General features: G+C 45.4%; 1 protein-coding gene across 2 annotated transcripts in view; it reads left to right on the top strand.

Moving 5' to 3' along the window:
- Nucleotides 1–20,997, top strand: part of DENND2A (DENN domain containing 2A) — an 85,051-nt gene that overhangs the window by 52,083 nt on the left and 11,971 nt on the right. For both annotated transcript variants that reach the window (XM_067536252.1, XM_067536251.1), the window contains exons 6-14: nucleotides 2,429–2,626; nucleotides 4,959–5,052; nucleotides 5,764–5,814; nucleotides 7,513–7,700; nucleotides 8,541–8,650; nucleotides 8,970–9,039; nucleotides 9,442–9,519; nucleotides 10,027–10,167; nucleotides 15,926–16,074. In XM_067536252.1, coding sequence (XP_067392353.1) covers nucleotides 2,429–2,626; nucleotides 4,959–5,052; nucleotides 5,764–5,814; nucleotides 7,513–7,700; nucleotides 8,541–8,650; nucleotides 8,970–9,039; nucleotides 9,442–9,519; nucleotides 10,027–10,167; nucleotides 15,926–16,074 — 1,079 coding nt within the window. The remainder of the gene's footprint in view (nucleotides 1–2,428; nucleotides 2,627–4,958; nucleotides 5,053–5,763; nucleotides 5,815–7,512; nucleotides 7,701–8,540; nucleotides 8,651–8,969; nucleotides 9,040–9,441; nucleotides 9,520–10,026; nucleotides 10,168–15,925; nucleotides 16,075–20,997) is intronic.

Raw genomic sequence — 20,997 nt, 5'->3', positions numbered from 1 at the left:
ATTTAGCAATGAGAGCAGAGAAGGAGGCAAATATATAGTCTGAGCCCATTTCCGGAAGCTTGTGATCCAGTAAAGAGCATCCATGTTGTCTGCCTCCTGTGTAGTTCCAGTTGTTTCCTGTTCCACCCTTAGACGACCAAGCTGCCTCAGACTCAACTCAAGTGACAATAGAAGATCACACTAGTAACAAGTTTCTTAAATGTTGATAGCAGGGATCTAAACACAATTTTCCAGACCAATGGCTCTTGCCATGTTATCCAAGCTGCAGAAGTTGTTATTAGGGCTGATTTAAAATGTTCAAAATGTTGACACCATTTTCCCTCCAAAAATGTTGCTGTGTTTCAACCAGGCTCTAGAGTGATTGAGATTTTTAGAAAATTTGAAATGTCAATGAAATGTTTTTATGAATAATTTGTCTGCATTTTTTTTATCAGCTCCCTAGCCCCTAGAGGTAACCCAGAGTATGAATTTATATCGAATCTCTTCATCACAGGTATTTGGGGTGGAATTCAAACATGTGCAAAGGGCACATACCAAGGCCTATCCACCATTTAAGTCCCAGTCAAGTTCTCAAAATGGGACTGACTTACTGCATAGGCCTTGTGCTGGCCCTTTGCATGGGGATGAATTTCATCCTTATGGAGCCCCTGTCGAGGTAGTATCTGAGAACTGAAATAACACGGTTATATGGCCAGGAGGTTCTTAACAAAAAATATTGGTCAGGAAAAATGTGCCGTTAGCACCCTGTCTGGTAGCCAGCATAGTTTCAACTCTAGCGTGGACCTTACTGGACCCAAACCACGCTGGAGCCTTGCCCCCGCCCCATTCCCTCAACCCAGAGCTGACTAGGAATGTCTCAGGAGCTCCCCATCCTGAAGACTTGTCATAAATAAATTGAATTATTGGGTTGATGGAGGATCCAGAGGAGACCAGTCTCCAAAGGAGAAGTTTCTTCACTCTCTTGGAAGCCATGAAGAAGCAGAGGCTCCTTTTGGCCCCCAATTCCTTCCTTCCTGGAAGGTTTTCCATTTCTGGGAGATGGGGGAAGAGTAAACTCTTCAGGACAGGGGTTGTCTCTGTGAGTGTACAGCGCCCAGCACAATAAAGAGCTGATCCTGCTGGGGCCCTCAGGGTGCTGCTGTAATATAAAGAAGGAGAAGGCGATAAAAGTTGTTACCGGGGCTCATTGCCCTGAAAAGCAGCTTGCTCAGATTTAACCAGAGAACTGAATTTGAAATACATTTGAATAAACTGACCGCCCTAGAGGGTTATCTAAACAGCATTGGCCTAACTCTGTGCCTGTCGAATCAATGGCAGAATTCCCATTGACTTCAAATGAGAGCAGAATTAGGCCAGTGATGAGTGTGTTTGAAAATCCTGCCATCACAGGAGTAAGTTGAACTTTGACCCTCTTAAAGGCCCAACCTCACCCTGTGACATACCAACAGGGGAAACGTAGGCACTGGCCAAATCTGACAATGTAAAGGAAAGCTGCACCATCACAGCCACATGTAAGTTCTTGGTCCCTGTAATTTTTCTAAATAAAATAGTGGAGGGATTATAACTGGTGAGGAGAAAGTCTTCCATGACTTCCTTCTGTCTTCCCTCCTCTACTTCCTCTCCATGATTCCTGCAGTTTCATTTCACAGTGACCCTATCTCTAGCTGAAGTAGCTGTCTCTAGAGCTTCTCCCAGTACTGTCCAGGAGTTGATCCCTAGGATATATGAAGCATTCCCTCCCCCAGTAGCTGAGTATGCTGCTTTGGCACTGCTTCCAGCTCCTTTGGTCTGGGGAATTTAGGATCTGAACATTCATACTGCAATATACCAGCCTGTTGTTCTGCCAGTGGAATTAATCAATCACTAACCAATGTGGTTAGGAAGAAACTAACTTCCATAGCTGTCTGTTATGGGGTTTCCTGCACCTTTCTCTGAAATATTTGGTTCTGCCCACTGTCAGAGACAGGATGTTGGACTAGACGGACCACAGTTCTGATCTGGTATGCAAGTTCCTAGGTTCCTACAGGACACACGCTCCTTATCCCTATTGTTTGTGGTGAATTGCTTGGTTAGTTTCATTTTGTTTAAAACCCCAGTCTCAGGATTGCTCAAGTCTTGGGAGTTGTTTGCACACTGGAGTGAGGCCTCTTAGCAAATCTCTGAGATTCTGTCACAATCTACAAGAAATCTTGGACCCTTTAATTGTCTTGCAGGATAGTTCTGAATAAAGGGTGGTAGCCATGCAAATTTCTTGAGCCTATGAGAATCTACAACACATACTCATAACCCATGTCTGCCTATGTGCTAGCCAGGTGCTCCAGGTCACCTCACTGAAATTAGTGTTGATACAATGTTTCCTTGAGGAATATAGTTATATGGAGTGCTCTGTTAATTTATTTCCTCCCCTCCATTCTGTCTCCCTCCTCAGTTGCTTTCCAAACCCATTTTCTTTCGACAAAACTCAGAGCGCCGGAGTTTCAAACTGCTGGACATACGGAAACTGAGCCGTGATGGAACTGGGTCCCCTTCCAAAATCAGCCCTCCCTCTACCCCCAGCAGCCCGGATGATACCTTCTTCTCCCTGGGAGATTCTCAGAATGGCAAGAGGAGAAGGAAGATTCCCAAGGTAACTTCAAGCTTTTTTCCCCTTAGCCTGGCTTCTCATGTGTTATTACATTGATAAGGATGAATTTATGGTGCAATTTCCAATGTCATGCCCATAACATTTAGCAAGAATTCTAACGTATGACTTGATTTCCATTAACCTTTCACAGTTAGTACTTAAAATTTTCTACATCCCATCCTTTTTCTCATGGGAAAAAGTTTCAAAGATCTCTGCAAGGTCTGAAGAACGTATTTTTTCTCTCTGACGTGTCCCACATTACTGTGAGGGATAAAACAAGTAACAAAATTTCAGAATTAGAAATTTCAACTAGATTTTTTGATGAAATTACAATGTAGACAGAAAATTGATGAATTTTTTTGCAAAGATTACGTCTTGTTCTCCAATCACATTTAGTGAATGACGTGGAGAGCAATGGATCTCATAAAGGGCCATGTGTCCAATAGTTATTACTTGATGATGATAATATATATTTCCTTTCAAGATGTTATTCAATCACTAGATGTCTCAATGTGCTGTAAGAGTTCCAAGCAGGGGTATGATTCCCATGTAAACAAAGGAGACAAAGCTGGAACTCAAGCTGTGTAGAATCCTGTTTGTCTGTAGTTAGAGGTGTTTTCTATTACAACACTTCCTGTTTAAGATTGACTGTGATTTCATATATCGTGACACTATTTTAGATTTAGATCAGGGAGCAGTTGGGTTCAGTCCAAGTGAGGCTGTGGACTACATACTGAATGTTGCAAAACATGGTTATTTTTCCTGCTCTTAGCAAGGCTCTGGCAAAGGTTAGCAGTGCTAGGCTGTAACTAGTCTCTGACCAGACACCCTTCCTTTGGAAATACATGTGCTTGTATATATTTACGTTTTCTGATCATGTATTCTCATGTGTACAAATCTAATTTTGCATGCCTGTGTTGTACATATTGTGTCATCACAATGTTTGTGTTCATGCCTAAAAAGAGATGCAGATTTTTTCCGTGTGTGTGTGTGCGATAGAGAGAGAGTCAGGATGTGCATGTGTGTACATAATTTCATATCAAGTGGTATGGACGGGGAAGTTGTGGGGTGTGAACTTATGGTGAGTGTCTGGGAGCAATAGTGTGCTATGTGCCCATGAATAAGATTTACTAGATACATTGATGTTGGCACCAACATGAGAACCCAGGCAGACAGCTGGAGATGTGAAATAAATGATCTATCCTAAAGGCTTCTGTTTAAAGCATTTCTGACCAAACTGTTACTAAGCCAGTAAGTCCAGCATCTCTATATCATTGTTGAGTACACGATGGTTGTTCTCCATGGTCACTCATAACTTTGCATGTACTAGAATAGTAACAAAGCCAAACTATTAATGTAAAGCGTTTCTGCTTCTTATGGCCTGCCCACTTCTTCTGCCTCCCCCAAGATCCCATCTGCACTGTATGTTCTGTCATGCTAGGCATCCATTTAAAATGAAAAGATATCAATAACTGAGCTGTGCTGCTGGTGGGGATGAGATGAGATTTGTTTGAAATTATTTTTAAAAGCTCTCTGAACTGGATCCTCAGGTGTCCCTGTGTGTAAGTTGCATTCTGCCACCTTGTTGCCATTCCACACCCCGGGAATGCTTTGAACCAAGGTAGACTAGCCTCAGGTGCCCTATACACTCCAGGAGCCACTGGCAAGATCTGATCATGCCCCATTCTACTCCCAGGACACCAACTGGACCAACTGATTGCCAGGAGCCGATGGCCTAGAACTGGTTATGCTGACTTCACACCACCTGGGGATTTCCCTGCTCAAGGGGAAGCCCCATCTGTGCTGTTAGGGTCACTCTCTGCTTGCAATACAAAGGGAGATGACGAGCTGACCCCTTGAATCAACAACCTTGCCTGCTCTACAAAAGGGACAGTGCTAAAAAACATTTTTTTAAATGCTCATTTTACCAGTAGCTTTAGTTAGCACTGATTTCCCCCCATGTGGAAAATGTATAAAGTGTTTAAAGCATTTTTTGAATAAGGTTCTTAGTAACCTAAGTAGGTTTTCAAATGCTAGGTATGCGCTTTTTGTAACAGGTATTGAGAACGGTTTGACTCGAACCTTTGCAGGTGATCTGTTGTTCTCAAATCCACTGGAGTGGGAAGGGCTGGTCCAGGGAAAGACCCAGGGGGACTCATTGTCAGCAAAGGGTAGACAAGGCCATCGTGTTTATAGTACCTATAGGGTCTAGTGGTGGGAAAGTTGTTGACCAGGATTAGGACACTGAAAATTCTCTCTGGAATGTTAATATTTTCATCTCCACTATTGGGCAAAGAGTACTAACCCTGTTTTCTCTCTCCTGCTTTCCGAACAGCTGGTGTTGAAAATCAATGCCATTTATGAGGCACGACGGGGAAAAAAGCGCGTCAAGAGGCTGTCCCAGTCTACGGAGAGCAATTCAGGGAAAGGTAAATGAACATTGACCGAAGCATGTTGCTGCTGAATCTTTTTATGAGTTTCTGCTTGGCTTGATTTTTTTTACTGTAATGTACCGTGTGTTTTCTAATGCTTTGTCTGGTTCAGTGTAAAAGGACTGCCTGGGGCTTCCACCACTTCCTTGGTGAATCTACAGGCTATTCCACTGTCTAAGAACTCTTACTATACGGACATTTTCCTCCCGACTCAGTTTCATTCCATCACTCCTAATGATAATCTTCCTTCCCTTATTGGTGTTTATTCACACAGATACTTGTAGATGTTTGTCATGACAGGATACTGGACCATGTGTCCGATCCAATATGGCAATTAACTGTGTTCCCCATGTCCCTCAGGTTATCGGGTAGCCAAGCAAAACATGTTAAATCAAAATTTTGCCCTTTGTTACATCCATGTAACCAAAGGTAGGATTTTATCAATTTAAGTGCTCTGCAGCTTTCCTCTTAAGTGAATCCCTCTATGCACATAATTACTTTTGTTGCTCTTTTCTGAATCCCCTCTAATGGACAGGAAGATATCAACAATGGTGCACTAAGACTCCATTGTCTTGTGCACCCCTGGGAAGAAAGAGCCCTTGTGTGCTATACATTCTGCCTCCTGAAGAGGTTAAGCCCAGTTGAATTCTGCCATCCATAAGACGTGCACTATTTTTAGACAGTCTTTTATTTCATGTTTCCTGATAGTTACAGATGAGAACAGTGAATCGGACAGTGACACTGAAGAGAAACTGAAAGGTAAGAAAAGTTTGCCATTCTCACATAAATGGGAGATAGTTACTCATAAACTCTCACTTGATTTCTATGTATTTCTGTGCATTAGCTCTTTCCTCTTCTCTTTGATGTACTTTGAGAAGAGACTCATTTCCACTCCGAAAAAAGACAAGAGAAAGGCCACAGAACCACAGAAGAAGCTCAGTCTGAGACACATGAAGGCCCCAAACAAACCTGGAGCCTGTTCCAGCTCCCACAGATGTCAATGGGAGTTTCTAAACTGACTGCCTTGGGAGTTGGCTTGGGCACTGAGGCAATTCAGGAGAGGTTTCGGTAACTAAGCACTCAGCCTACTCTGCTCCTATTGAAGACCGTAATAAAACTCCCCTTAGCTTCAGCGGGAGCAGATTTAGGCTGATACTGAGTGCTTTTTGAAAATCCTTGCCGTAGACAATAAAGGACCTTAACCCCACCTGTAGCCAGGCCCTCACTGGTGCAGGTGGGGTGGGGGTAAAAGAGGATTCTAAGTTACACTTCCAGTCCCTCCAACTTGAGGCTGACCAAGCCTTGTTTCACTTCCTGATGTAACTTAGAGCAGACATAGGGCTGCTCTCAGTTGTGTCACCAAGAATCTATGAGAAGCACAAAGCAGCCAACTGAGGGGCCGAGGATCTGGTCCAAGGCATTCATCCTATACAGTTTTCAAAGGGCTGCCTCTTTCTGGACAGAACTTTTGTTTGCATTCACTTGATTTGGTGCTGATCAGTGCCAGTACACCGAGGGTTGTCACCCCTGTCAAACTCGGGGGCATCACTCTGCCAGGATGGCTGGCTGTGAAGTGTCCTGCAGGCTCAGTTTGCAGTTGTGTTATCACTTTATTTTTATGGGTGGAACTTTTGGAGATTCATTTTAAACTGAACTATAAACCTAAAGGGGAAAATGTTCTGAGGGAATCTTGTCTGGTCTCTCCCCAGTGGGTGGCTTTTCATTGCTTTCCCGATTGGAGTGTTTATTGTCCCACAGTTTGTACATTGTGGTAGTTTCAGGCTGTTGGCCAGTTTTCTTCTTTTCCCAGTATCTTTGGGTGAACTTGGCCCTTGTTTTTTTTTAAAAAACGTAATCTGAGCTCTGATTAGCTTCATGAATAATATGGGCTGGCACCAGGCAACCTTTTTCACTCATCCCTCTGCCAACGCATTTCATTCCTGGCCTACAGCTTCCCTCCATCACACCATTACTCAGCCAGACAGCATTCTGACCTGCAGTATCCCCAGCTACTCTAGTTCTGGGCTTCAGGTGCTGCCAGAGATCTCTATCCATCAAGCACAGATGTGCTTTGACATAGAGATGAATAAGGACAAGGATGACCCCCAGGAACTCTCTCTGTCACTTGCTTCCCAGCTGTAAAGCCTATCTATTAAATCACTGAGCCACATAGACCCCAGAGGCTACAATTTGGGCATCTGCACGCTTGCCCCCTCCTCCCATGTGCTTTTGGCCAGTGCTACACCTGTGTTGAAACAATGCTCGTATTACGTGCTGTCTGCCATTACAGGTTTTCCTTGGAAGTTGTATAGTACAGCTTCCAAATGTTTCCACCTCTAACTCAGTCCTTGGGAAAGGAAACACACTCTGGTGATGGTGACCTCACGCTAAGTCATTCCAAAGCATGGTGGGAGCTCTGTCCAAATGCCAATCTCAAATGACTTTCTCTCTTTGTAGCTCACAGCCAACGGCTGGTGCATGTGAAGTCTCGCCTGAAGCAAGCCCCCCGGTACCAAACCTTGGAGCGGGACTTGATCGAGTATCAAGAGAGGCAGCTGTTTGAGTATTTTGTCGTGGTATCGCTGCACAAGAAACAGGCCGGGGCTGCATATGTCCCTGAAGTCACCCAGCAGTTTCCATTAAAGGTTCGGTGCATGGGGAAAGGCCTGCTGGTATAGCAGTTTCATCATGTAGGCTGTTAATCCCCGTCTGGCAGCCATTGCTCTCCTGGCTGGTATGCTGCAGGATGCAGGATTCAACAGAAGACTCTCAGGGGAAGTAGAGCTGGCACATTAGCCATAACGTAATGCAAGATAATCCCCTGCTGTGCCGTTGTTTAATGGGATAGAGGATCTGGAGGTTGCCCCTGCCGTCCATGATGTTCTCAAATGCAGATGAAGCGGTTACTTTGATCCTTTACCCACCCCGGGATAAAGTTTATAAAAAATTCTTCCACCATTTATCTCAAAAAAAAAAAAAAAAAAAAAAAAAAAAAGAGAAGCAACCTAGTATTGCCAGGGGACTGTGATTCTCAGGGTATGGAAAAGTGTAATTGCAGGGAGAGCAAAGTTATTACCAATAGGTCTCTCTTGGGATGAGACATGAGAAACAGGACCAAATAAAACATGGGGCAGTGCATTTTCCAGCACGGCGTAACAGGAGTTCACTGCAGGCTTTATTTTGCATGCACGTCCCTGCACGGATAGCCTCCTCCCCTTACCGAGCTCCTAGCTATAGCACAGGATGGAAGTGAGACACAACAGGGACAGACAAATGCAAAAGTACCGGGTGTGTGGGGGGTGGGGGGAAATTACTTTAAAAAATCCTAAGGTCAGGTGAGCTAGTAGAGCAGCAATTTTAATATCTTCCAGGCAGAGGCTTAGTCTCTGTCATCACCTCTTCATTTGTCACGGGACAAATATTTGAAGCCGTTCCATCCCCCACGTGACTAATTGAAAACATTCCCTCCTTCTCTTCTCCACTAGCTCGAGCGTTCCTTCAAATTCATGCGAGAAGCAGAGGACCAGTTGAAAGCCATTCCCCAGTTTTGCTTCCCTGATGCTAAGGATTGGGCACCCATCTACCAGTTTGCCAGGTAGGCAGGTGTCTCCCTCTCCCTACGTGAACACTGGGTTTGTACGTACAACTCAATTAGCCATGTGGGAGCTGTTAGTGTTTCTCTCTCAAAATACCCTATAGGTACCATAAACACTATGGCCTTTGAGAGAGAGAAACCCAGTGGGGCAGAGACACTTGTGGAGAGTCCAGAAGGGAACAGAACTGAGATCCTGAGAGGGGAAAAGTGGAGATCTGAAAGGAGTAAAGTGTTCTCTGTGTGGTGGAGTGGGCGTGTGTAAGGTCTGTTTCCTAATGTGACAGGTTTTCTTCTTCTGGTCTCTTTCGCCCTACTGCAGTGAGACCTTCTCATTTGTCCTGACTGGTGAAGATGGAAGTAGACGGTTTGGATACTGCAGAAGGCTACTGGTAATTATTCAGCTTTCTGTTTCCTAACAGGGTCTATAAGGGGAAACCCCCCCTCTGTGCTGTTTTGTTGCTGGCACCTGCTGGAAAGAGAGGAGGGTTTCTGATCTATTCAGCGAAGAAGCAGAAGGCCCTGCAGAGGGGACACTCCAGCTTTGTGCTTCCCTGTGCTGCTCAGTTTAAGGGTCTGTCTTCAAAATCCACCTCCTGACTCCAAAATACAGCCCCTTTTCATGTTTCTCAGACTGGTGTTTGATTTCATGAGCGCTTCTTTTGTTTCGCCAGCCAGTCCCTGAGCAATCAGGCCCTGAGCACAATGGCCGGCACAGAGAATGCAGTTGCTTGCTCTCTGCCTAGGTTGTACCAACAACCTTCTTTGATACGTTTGTGTTTCTCTCTTGAAAGCCCAGTGGGAAAGGGAAGCGTCTCCCTGAAGTGTACTGCATCGTGAGCCGCCTTGGATGCTTCAACCTCTTCTCCAAGGTGAGGGGAAAAGAGAGAGAGAGAAACTGTGCTTTGGACAGAAGGGAAGCTGAAAGCCAAATCAAGGCTGGAAGGATGGAGATCAGTAAAGTGGAGGGCTCAGAGTCAAGGGGTTTGAGGATGGTGTTGGGAGGGGAATACACACTAATTACATGAACTTTGCAAACATACTGTTAAAAAGAAAATTACATAAAAATATGGACCAGGAAACATTGGCTTGTCCCTTTATTAAAACAACCAGAGCAAAGAAATTCCGAGCTAATGGATGAAATCCTGGCTCCATTGACATCAGGAGAGTTTTACCATTGACTCCAATGGAGGTAGGATTTCACCCAAGGTTTCCACGCTAATCTCTCTTGCTCACTCCATCGTATTATGATGCTGCATGTTGGTGGCCTCCCCACACGCTAGCTGAAGGAGGGAAGGTAAATGCCTTTGTATTTTATTCTCTGTTTCCCTCTCACCTTCTGTTTATACATATGTGTAGCTTCATGTACTTTCTTCCAGATCTTGGACGAGGTTGAGAAAAGACGGGGAATCTCCCCTGCTTTGGTGCAACCCCTCATGAGGAGCGTCATGGAGGCTCCTTTCCCAGCGCTGGGCCGGACCATCACAGTCAAGAATTTTCTGCCGGGTTCAGGGACTGAAGTAAGGATAACACCAGAGCAGGAAGAGGATGGGATGATAGGACAGGCCAGCAAGCCCCTGCTGAGATAACAAATTAGGCCTAGGCCTGTAGTGCAGGGCTGTGAGAATGTGCAAATTCCTGTGAAATGGAGGCTGGAGTTTAGAGTCAAAGGGTTTGGTTCTCAGTTCCTCTGTTCCTGAGCTTGGGGCAGGTGTCTTCAAAACTCATTCATGCTCCTGTATTCTGGGACGTTCAGGGCCCATGACCGCTCTAGACCTCTGGTTGTCTGCCTCTTCCCATGACTCAGCCCTCTAGCTAGGTCACCTTAAAGTCTCTCCCCTTCGGGGATATCAAAGTCCCACAAAGAAACAGTGTACTGCCCTTCTAATGAGGTCTTCAGTCTCACGTCTGGGGCTTGTTTCCCTCACCCTTCTCTCAGGGTGTTCCACTGTCCTTATCCCCTTCTCAGGAGCCAGGATGCTCAGGGCTCTCCTCTGATTTCCAAACTAAATGTATACAAACCCAAATCAATTCCTGCCCTTCTTGGGCTTCACCTTTTATCCCTCTCTGCTTCTCTGTTCCCCACTGAGCACTTCCTAGGATACTCTCCCTGGTAGTACAAATCCTGCCTTTTTATCAGGGCTTACCACTGGAGCCTGCTTCACTCCCCGTGGCTGGTTTCTCTCTCTCCTGGCCTCTGCCAGAGCTCTCTGTTTAGGAGAGGATCCCAGAGCCAGTTCCCCACTCCTAGGCTTCTTTCTTGAGCCTTCTGCTCTCTTCACTCCCAGAAAGTAGTCCCAGATTTTCTCCTTGCAGCCCCCTCCTTCTCATCTTCTTGGGTTTTGTGGCACAGCAGACTCACTTTCTGAGTGTATGACTGCCACGCAGTGGATTTCATAGGTAGGTTATGACTGAAAGTCAGTCACTTTTCCCAGTATTCTTAAAGAATTGCCAAATAGCTTATTTCATTGGGCTCCATTTTCCTTGTATTCTGGACAGGAGTGGCAAAAAACATCTTATACTAAGGATTCTGAGTTTTCCATATAAATATCTCCGTTCCCTGGTACAGTCTTTACAATTCCATAAGAGATGATCCATCATTTGCTGGGCCTTACATGTTTCACATAGTCCATCCTTTTGTTTGTTTATTGGAAATAGATTACTAATTAATCCACAATGACCGCACAAATTCTGAATAGAGCCATTTTCCTCTTCTTCTCATTGCCTTGGATTATACCAACATTTTCAACTGTTGGGCATAACTTCAGGGAATTTTTTCCCTTTCATTTCATGGGCCCACAGTTCTTGCCATTCCTTCCTTAGCTCATTTTTGAGTAAGTGCTTAAATTCCAGTTTGCTTAAGGGGATCTGTTCGTGCTTAATAGCATTTTTTGCCTCTGTCTGCCAATTCATTGCCAGCGATCCCTATCAAGATGCATGCTATTAATATGATCACATGCAATTGCACCAATTCGCAGTTACTGTTAGCAGTAATATTTCATTAAGTATATTCTTTCTGCTGTCAGACTTGCCATTGTATAATACCTGCAACCCTGATAAGAAATTAGACAGGATGGCGATGGCAGCTGGCCACATAGCTAGGACCCAAGGTAGTGCTGGCAATATCCCGGTTAGGTCAGCCGGAGATAAAGTTAGTTAGTCTTATGGCTTTCTTGAGTCCAAATGTGAGCGCCCAGAAAACTGTTCCCCCACTATCTGTTCCTTCCTCTTTGGCACCATCAGTATACATCTGACAATAGTGACCTGAATTATCATATATGTATTGATTTGCTATATCTTGTAAATTAATCATTCATCTCCTTTTGTTTGTTTTATCAAATTGTTCCATGTCTGTCTCAGGGAGGTGGTTCTCCAGTGATAGAGTGCTTCCACCTAGCTATAGATTTTGGCATCTTTTGTTAAGCCTTTCTTTTCACTGAGATCCTTTATCCACTTCCTTACCCTACTTACATGAGGAATTTTGCGTTTTTGTTCTACCTGCTCTCTACTTAATTCCCAACAATTAATGTATATTAGCTTAGTGTAATCTTCACGATGGCCTATTACTTTGGCCCAAAGGGCTCAGTCTCGGTGCCTCATTCTCAGAGTGAGAGACATGTCTCCAGCTGCTATCTGCATTACACGCAGAGGCGTGGTGAGGAAGGCACCACATGTTATATGCAATGTCTGCCCTTAGACATAGTCTAGTTTTCTCAGGTTTGTTTTTGATGCTGACTTAAGGGCCCAGCAGCCATACTCAACAACAGATCCGATTAGCCCTCTGTATAGCATTGTCGCCATTGTCTTCTTTTTGCACTTATCTATAATATTTTTAATATGGTCCTGTCACGGGCCCTACTCATTGCTAGGGGCGCCTCCTCCTGGCTGGTTTGGGGATTAGCACTTTCAGCCTGAGGCCCTCTTCTTGTGGCGTCTCAGCTTAACATCTCGCTCTGTTGCCATGCGGCCACTCTCCTGCTCCTCAGGAGCTGCAGTGCCTCGTCTTCATGGCTTACCCCACCGGCCAAGTCACAACAGTCTTCCCCTTCGGGGAGTTCTATCACAGTCTTCCACAGTGTCTCAGACAGTCCTTAACACCCCTGCCCTGGCTAAGTCACTCTCGCAGTGACTGGAGTGAATAGTTCTGGACGGCCCTCAAAATCATTGCCTGGATTGGGCCACTAATTAAGTGGCTGGTAGGGAAATCCAGGCCCATCCTCTGCTCTGGGTTCTAGTCCAGGGGCCCTCTCTCCGGCAGCCAAAGTCTGTACTACCCCAAACCTTCCTACCTCTCCCTAGGCTACTTACTACCTTGCCTCTCCCAGGCTTTCCTTCTCCACTGTTTTAGCCAAGCCTTTTTCCCCTGGGTCTGCTAGACAAACCCTTCCTCTGGGGTCTAAATCTCTTTCTTTCCCTGGTCCCAGGGAAAGTGACTACAGCCCACTTCCTGGCAGCACCCCCTTCTGCCACCAGCTCCCTGGTTTTATAGAAGCCCCACCTGTTCCTGCATAGGTGAACTTCCCTTCATTAGGGCTTTCCTGTCCACCTAAATGTCCCCTGGTCTGCAGCCTAATGGGTTCATTGGCCCATCTGGTCTACGTGAACCCCTTCAGGGCAAGTAGAGGAGGCACAGCCCATCACAGGTCCCTTCAGGTGAGCTTGTTATCAAATATCACACCTAAGTTTAGTGAAAAAGGACAAAATTCTTATCCGCTGCTCATATATTTGTACAACTTCTGAATCTGCCATGTTGTGAAGATCATTCATTTAGTTTTGTCAATGGAGAACTTGAAGCCCCAGCTGTTTCCCCATTGTGTACTCCTCCAAAGTGCATCATTGATGCTTTCGGTGGCACATCCAAGATTTCTGCTTTGGGTCCATACAATCCAGTCATCAGCAAAAAATGAGATGCCTGTTCCTGCGCTCATTTCCTTTGAAAGGTCATTTATCATGATGTTAAAAAGGGCTGGGTGAATGACAACCCCCTGTAGAGTTCCATTTGTAATGGAATATACAGTGGAAAACACTTTCCTTACCCGGACTTGTATAGTTCTTTTGTGCAGGAAGTTCCGTATGTATCTGTATATGCTTCCTACAGTACTCGTGGATGCGACTTTATATAATAGTTCCTCTCTCACATCACAGGCTTTTTCTAGGTCCAGGAAGGTTACTGTATGTAGTTTTTCATTCTCAGGCTTTTTTGTGCTTCCGTGTCTATCGGTACAATGTGACAATCACACCCCTACTTTTGGAACCCCACTTTATGTTCCACCTGTGAGCCTATTTCTTTCTAAGGCTATGTCCACACTGCCACTTTTGTCAGCATAACTTATGTCGCTCAGGGGTGTGAATAAGCCGCCCCCCTGAGAGACATAAGTTACACCAACCTAAGCGCCGGTGTGGACAGCCCTCTGTCAGCATGAGAGCTTCTCCCGCCGACTTAGCTACCGCTGCTTGTTGGGGGTGGATTCATTAAGTCAAAGGGAGAGCTCTCTCCTGTCGGTGTAGATGGCTTACAGTAGTGCAGCTGCATCGGTACCGTGATAAGCTCTCTAGTGTAACCTCAGCCTAGTGTGTTTCTAATCTCCCAGTCCCCAGTCTTTCCTTCTTTCCGTGGCTTTAGCTAAACATGCTGTTGGCAATTGGTCTGTGTGCTTCAGGCCTAGAGTGCATCTTGCTGGGTTTCCTCACTGAGGCAATAATCACACGTTTCCAGTGCCTAGGTATTTCCCCTTTTCTCCATATGCTAGTCTATAACTTTAGTATTACACCCAGGCTTTCATCGCCTAGGTATTGGAGCAGTTCAAAGCTTATTTAGCCCCCTTCTGCTACAAGCTTCCTCTCTTCATGCTAGCCAGCCTGATCCTGCCCAGCCAGGCTTCATGATCAGTTAAGCCTGGCTCTCCCTCCAGGTGCCGTCTGGTATGTTAATTGGCCACATTAGCCCATTCAGTGCTGCGGGGGGTACACACCTCAGCACAGATTGCTTGGCCCTGAAGGTAAATTTAAGTGGTCTCACGAGCTCTGGGGAACCCATATAGGATATCTGTTGTGGAGCATGCCCCAGCCCCACCCTTAGTCTGTTGTCTGTACCAGGGAACTTCACTGCACAGGAGTTATTCTTAGGGGCTGTTTCTACCCACTTTAAGGCCATTTTATGCTCCCACAATGGCACAAAGGGGCCTTAGTCTACCTGAGAATCAGGTCCAAAGTTGAGAAACTGGTTAGACAGGAGGAAAAAGGGTCTAGCGGTGAAGGTACTGGTCTGGGACATGGGAAACCTGGCTTGAATTCCCTGCTCTGTCACAGACTTCCTGTGTCACCTTGAGCAAGCCACTTTGTCTGTGCCTCAGTTCCCCCTCTGTAAAATGGGGATGATCATACTACCTTTCTCGGGGAGGTGTTGTGAGGAGAAATACATTAATGGCAGTGAAGTGCTACGGCAAGGAACATATAAGTAGATAGAAGCAAAGGAAAAAAGTACACCAGGTAGTCTGCTTTGTAATTGATACCAGAGTGGATAATCTACAAGTTAGACCTTGCTTCCCTTTACTTCCTGTCCAGATTCTCATAGTAAAAGTGATCCTGGCTGCTTGAAGTGACTGAAGAATTAGAAATACCACCTGACTCCATCCTTCCCCAGGCACCTGCAGAGGGCTGCCCAGTGTCCATTCTTGATGGAAACAAAATTCCAGTCCCTGGGACTGTCCCATGTCAAATGACTAAGAATAAAAGTTTACTTGGGTATCACAGAGGTAGGGAGGGAGCTCCCTGTGCCTAATTCAGTGGGAGAATCTGCAATGGATTTGTGCACCCACCTGGAATGGACTCTGGATATAGCCCTGGGAGAGTCAAATCTGAACTGTTCCTGTGGCCTACTAGAACATAGGCTCTTGCCCAAACTGAACTCCTGGTTCTACTGAACTGGTTCTACTTGTGTTTGGCATGTTATTAACCCTATCTGCTGAGCCTCACACGGGGAGAAACTATCCATCTGTTCAAACCTCCTCATCTGCACTGCTCAAGGGGGATGGGGAAAGTATGATGGCAAGCCAGTGCTGGCCTTCAGCTTCATCTGCCGGATGCATTTGTGGGTCCTGTGGAAATACGAGATCTGAAGGCTTGCCACTCCCTGTCATAAAGTCCCCGTTAGCTCAAGCACCAACGCTGTTTCTTTTGGCTGTGAGGGTCCCTGGTTCCTGTCCTGGTGAAGTCTGGCTCCTGGCTTGCCAGGGTCCTGATTGAGGCCGTGACCTGTGCTTTGTTTCCTTCTGGTAGGTAATCGAGCTGCGGCGGCCTCTGGACTCGAGACTTGAGCATGTTGATTTTGAGTCCCTCTTCTCGTCTCTCAGCATCCGGCACCTGAGCCGAGTGTTTGCATCCCTGCTCCTGGAGAGAAGAGTGATCTTTATAGCAGACAAACTCAGGTACCCGTCTTCGCATCTTTCTCTTGCATTCTCTTAAACAAAGGGATAGTTCAGGAGAGACTGAGGAGCAAGTACGGGCCCCTCAGTGTTGTTCTTCTCTGTTATTTCCCAGCTTCTTACCCAACACAAGTACATCAAATGCCCACAAAGGGCAGGAGCTCTGACAAGGTGACCTGCCCTCTACTGGACATGCTGGAAGCAACCAAACTCCTCAACCCCAGCTCTGGAACTTGCAAAAACTGAGCTTCCTCTGGTGCCCCAAGGAAAGCAAGTTCCTTTGCTCAGAATCTCACCGAAGCAGAGTCCTTTGCAATAAGGAAGCAGAACCCCTCCTGTTGCCTGGGAGGGAAGCAATGTCCCCTTCTCAGCCTAGCCCACAGGAGCCAAGCCTCAGGGGGGAACTCAGTGTCTCTTGGCCCTTTCGCTGAGGTTCTCAAATGCTGTTGACTAATTTTGTAGTATTGGTTCTTGAGGTTTGGGGTTTAAACTGATTCACTCCCACAAGTTCAGCACTGGATTCCAGGTCTCTAAGATTTTATGCAGCTGGTGCCTGGCAGCAATCCAGTCCTTAAGCGCTTGAGGATTCAGAGAGGAGAGTTCTCAAAGCTCAGTAACGGAAAAGCTACAGATGAGTAATGACACTTATGAGTGCGATCGGGTTTCAAGTAGTGTACAATATCTCCAAGCTGTCTGTTTTCACAGATCCCAGCCAGCCGGGCTACAGCCCTGGGACTGGGGGAGGGAAGGCAAGTGGAGAGGCCTCTTTTATAGGGGAGCAAAGGAATAAGTCACCTTGCAGGGGTCCAGGGATGTTTAAGGGTAGAGTTCATGCAAATTCATCACACCAATGGGAAAGCTGGGTGGGCTGTAGCATACAGGCAGCAGCTCCTCACTTCCGTTCCTTTACAGCATCTTTGGGTCAGGGAGGGAAGGATCTGTTTAGTTACATTCACTGACATGGTACATATATACATTTTTTCATATCCTCTAAAAGTACATTCCTACACAAGGCATGAAGCACTGACACTGCATTTAACCGGTGACAATTCCAGATGTCTAAATTAGACAGATAATTTCGGTAACGTTTATAATGACAAGGTTTTCTCTGGGAGGTTTTTCCTCCCATGTAGGATAAGTGCAGCATTGTGGCTGGATTCAGTAGGGACATAGGCATAGATTAACCTTTACATGATTCTAGCCAGTGAGGATGTGTGGTGAGATGCAAGGGTTTTATTGGTATAAGTTTGGAATCAGCACATTATTAGGCAGATCATCCCAAATGAGTGCCAATAAAACGCTTATATCATATTGCACCATCCAGTATCTATGAATCTAAAATGGCTAGAATCAAGTACTATGTGCCATGTTGCCAACACTCCTGATTTTATTGTGAATCTTGCAATATTTAGTATTTTTCTTAGACCTCAGCTCCTGGAGTCAGTTATTTCACGAGGATCTTGGTTTTCTTTTTTTATGATAAGCTTAAAACATAGTTGTGGCAAAAAGTTTGAAAACATGACCCAAGAGTAGTTTAAAGGCTCAGAAACCAGAAGGCAAAGAAAATAACCCCAGTGCAATACTAGAAACAAAAAATTCCATGATTTTTAAGCCAATCTCTTGATTTTTGGGACCTGACTCATGATTTTTTAACATTTGGCCCTGGCAACACTGTGAGGAGTCTATCCATTGGTGGAAAACTCCTGTTTCTATTACGTGACAGCTTTTGAGATATTGGACTTCGAATCTGTCATTGATTCAAAGCTGAATGTCACTCATCCTGGGACAGGGGACAAGGAAATTACTAAGTATGAAATACTGTTTACTTTGGGAGTGGGAATTGCACATTTTGGGGGAAAGAAAACAAATGCTTATCTGGCAAATAGATTTTTTTTTAAAAAAAAAAGTAGAAAAAAGCAGCTAGTAGAAGCTGCTCAGGAGTTTGGAATGCTAGTAATAATCCAGAACATAGTTTCTCAACCTGTGGTACGTGTTGGGGTATGTGAGACAGAGGCAGGGGGTATGTGGCAAAAAACCCAGTGAAGGAAGGCAGGTGGCAGCTGCCGGCTTCTGGGGGAGGTGGATGGCAGCCACTGGCTTCCTGACTGGTCCCACCTCCTAGCTGGGAGGTGGACGGCAGCCATCCCAGTCCTGGGAAGCTGGGCAGCAGCCGCTGGCTTTTTGGGAAGTCAGACAGCAGCCGCCCACGTCCTGCCCAGTCCCAGCTCCCAGGTGGGAGTCCGGCAGCAGCCTCCTGCGCTTTGCGAGCTGGGCTTACAGCTGAGGGGCTGCCATCAGCCTCCCGCGCCCTGGCTTGAAGATGGGCAGCAGCTGCCTGCCGCCTGCCCACATCCCCAGGTCCCAGCCTGCGTGGAAGTCTCCTCTGCCCCAGTTCAGAGCAGGTGGCAGACACCCACCTCCCGGGCTGGCAGCCAAGCGGCAGCTGCCTGAAACTTGCCCAGGTGGCAGCCCCCCTCCCTGACCGAAAGCCTGGTGCCTAGAAAGCCAGGCGGAGAGCCCAGCGGCTTGCCCAGTCCTGGAGCCAGGCTCACTTGTCAATTTCACTGCTCTAACTGAGCAGTGAAACTGACAACCCCAGATTTTACTAGTATAAAAATGTTAAGAGGGGCCCACACAGTGTGATTTGCCCCAGGCCCGTACGCCCCTAGGGATGGCCATGGGGAGCGCTGCTATGCACTCTGGTGGGCTGCTGGTGCCCGCTCATACCTCACAAGTTCCCACCTGGCCATAGTGATTGGCTGGCATTGACCTTTGTTCCTATATGGAAAGAGGGAAGGAGGGGAGAAACAGCAGGGGGGTTGTGATCTGCTACTCAGAACTCAGAACTCAACTGCTTCATGAGAAATACAGTCATCCAGCGGTAAAGGGGAAAAAGATTGTATTTCTCAGAGTGGAAAATTGGGTGTTGGGGTACTTATTAAAATTTTCAGAAGTTAGGGGTACTTGCTACTTAAAAGGTTGAGAAACACTGGTCCAGAAGAGACGGGTTAATGGTCAGAGTGCAGGTGAGGTGCTGAAAAGTGTGAGGTAAATTGCATTTATCACACGTCTCTAATTTATCATGTGGATGTCACTACTGTGTTTATCTGTAATATACTTGTTTATGAGGGTGTGTGTAAATGTAAAGGGGTGAGAGGGGGAGAGAGAGAGAATGATACACATATAGTTTATTTATATGTTTTAATTGCTACAAAATCTGAAGTCCCCGTGAAAGGAAGTGGAAAGGACTCTTGCCAAGTACTGTGTGAATTATGAAATGTTTTTAAGCTGAGCCAAAAACTCATCTAACAAGTGTAAAGCAAGTGAAATGCTTTTGTCTCTTCCATGTTTGGAATTAATATTGTGTGTTTTTTAAAGATCTGTCAATCCAAAGCTTGGCAGTGGAAAAGGAGAGAATTTGGTTGTTAGCTCCCCCCACCCTCCTTGCCCTAGCAACAAGAGTAAACATTGCTTTTCAACCCAAGAAAATGACCGCCCAAAAAAATCTGTTGATCTATTGAGATAATCTTTCCCCAGCGTTGCTCAGGCCTGTGCAGGCCTTAATGCGGGAATGGGGAAACCACCAGTACTTAAGGGCTGCTAAGTGACACACATGGATTGTGTATTAGACTGTCTTTGCAGTGAGATTTTGTTTTCAAATCAGAGTGACAGTCCTAGACACTAAAAACCACAACTGGCAAAAAAAAGATGTCTCAGAGTCAAATTCCTTAGACCCAAATTTTGGCTCTTAAATAGGTGGGATGATTTTTCCAAAGTGCTAAGAATGTAGCAGCAGCCTTGTCCTGAGTGGAAGCTGCTGGGTACTCAGCACTTACACTTACTCAGGAGCCTAAATATGGATTTAGGAGCCTACCTTTCAGGTACTCGGTTTTGAAAATCTTGGTCTAAAGTCCTGTGAGGGGCATGGAGGTCACCTTGGTGCGCCCCCTTTCAGTCAGGCCTGGTACCAGAGGTGGGCCCTGTCTCACGTTCTTTCAGATGGGTCATAAACCAGTCCAGATGGATCTTTTTAATCAAAGAGCACCCTCCTTCCAAAGGTCTCACTTATTAGTGGCAGCCGTAAGCCAGGGGTGCCATTTCAGATTTTGGTAGGGGTGAGCAACTTTAAACATTATTTCAGGGGCTATCTTAGGCAACTGAAAACTCTAGAATTTTTTGCAAGTAATAAGTTAGAAATTTAGCTGACAGGAGCACTGTACCTAATTCCTATATAAAGAAAAAATAAACACCAATTTAAAGCCATATTTTAAGTTTATTTGTAAATTTTAGAGCAATCAGGAGATAATACAGCAAAATATTCCCAATCCCAAATCTGAATAGGCAGATAATAATGACAACACTGATTCAGGCCACTACAAATGAAAGAATTTTAAAAATTTAATGTAGGTGGTAACTACTTATGTGCTTTACTTTCTGCATTTCTCTAAGTGTAGACAATGAAAAACAATCAGTTCGCCTACTTTTGATTCATTTCACTTTTAGTAAGTGCTCCAATGTTTGGATTGCAAACACAGGAATCTTGGTCTAAGAACTATTTTCAGTCGATACGCAGCCATTTAAAAAGATTTCGGAATCTTTTTTTAGTCTATGATTTTATAACTTTCTGGGTTTTTTTTAAAAAGAAGTCATAGGTGCTGGAACTAAGGGTGCGGGGGTGCAGCACCTCTGGCTTGATGTGGTTTTCTTATATACAGGGCCAGCACAGTAGCTGCATGATCTCTAGATTAATCTTGGGCATGATATTTTTGAGAGCTTTCTAATCCATCACGAAAGAAAATTTCAGATTGTGTGTTGTAACTTGATCTTTCACCACTAACATAAATGAGCTGATGCTAAACTACAGGATTAAGATGAACATTTAAAAGTTTGTCAAGGTGGAAAGTAGTATTAGAGAGAAAGTATGTG

Source organism: Emydura macquarii, unplaced genomic scaffold, assembly GCF_026122565.2.
Source record: "Emydura macquarii macquarii isolate MOO-44397 ecotype Brisbane River unplaced genomic scaffold, CSIRO-AGI_Emac_v2 contig_3530, whole genome shotgun sequence".
Lineage (NCBI taxonomy): Eukaryota > Metazoa > Chordata > Testudines > Chelidae > Emydura > Emydura macquarii.
This window is presented reverse-complemented; position numbering and strand designations above follow the sequence as displayed.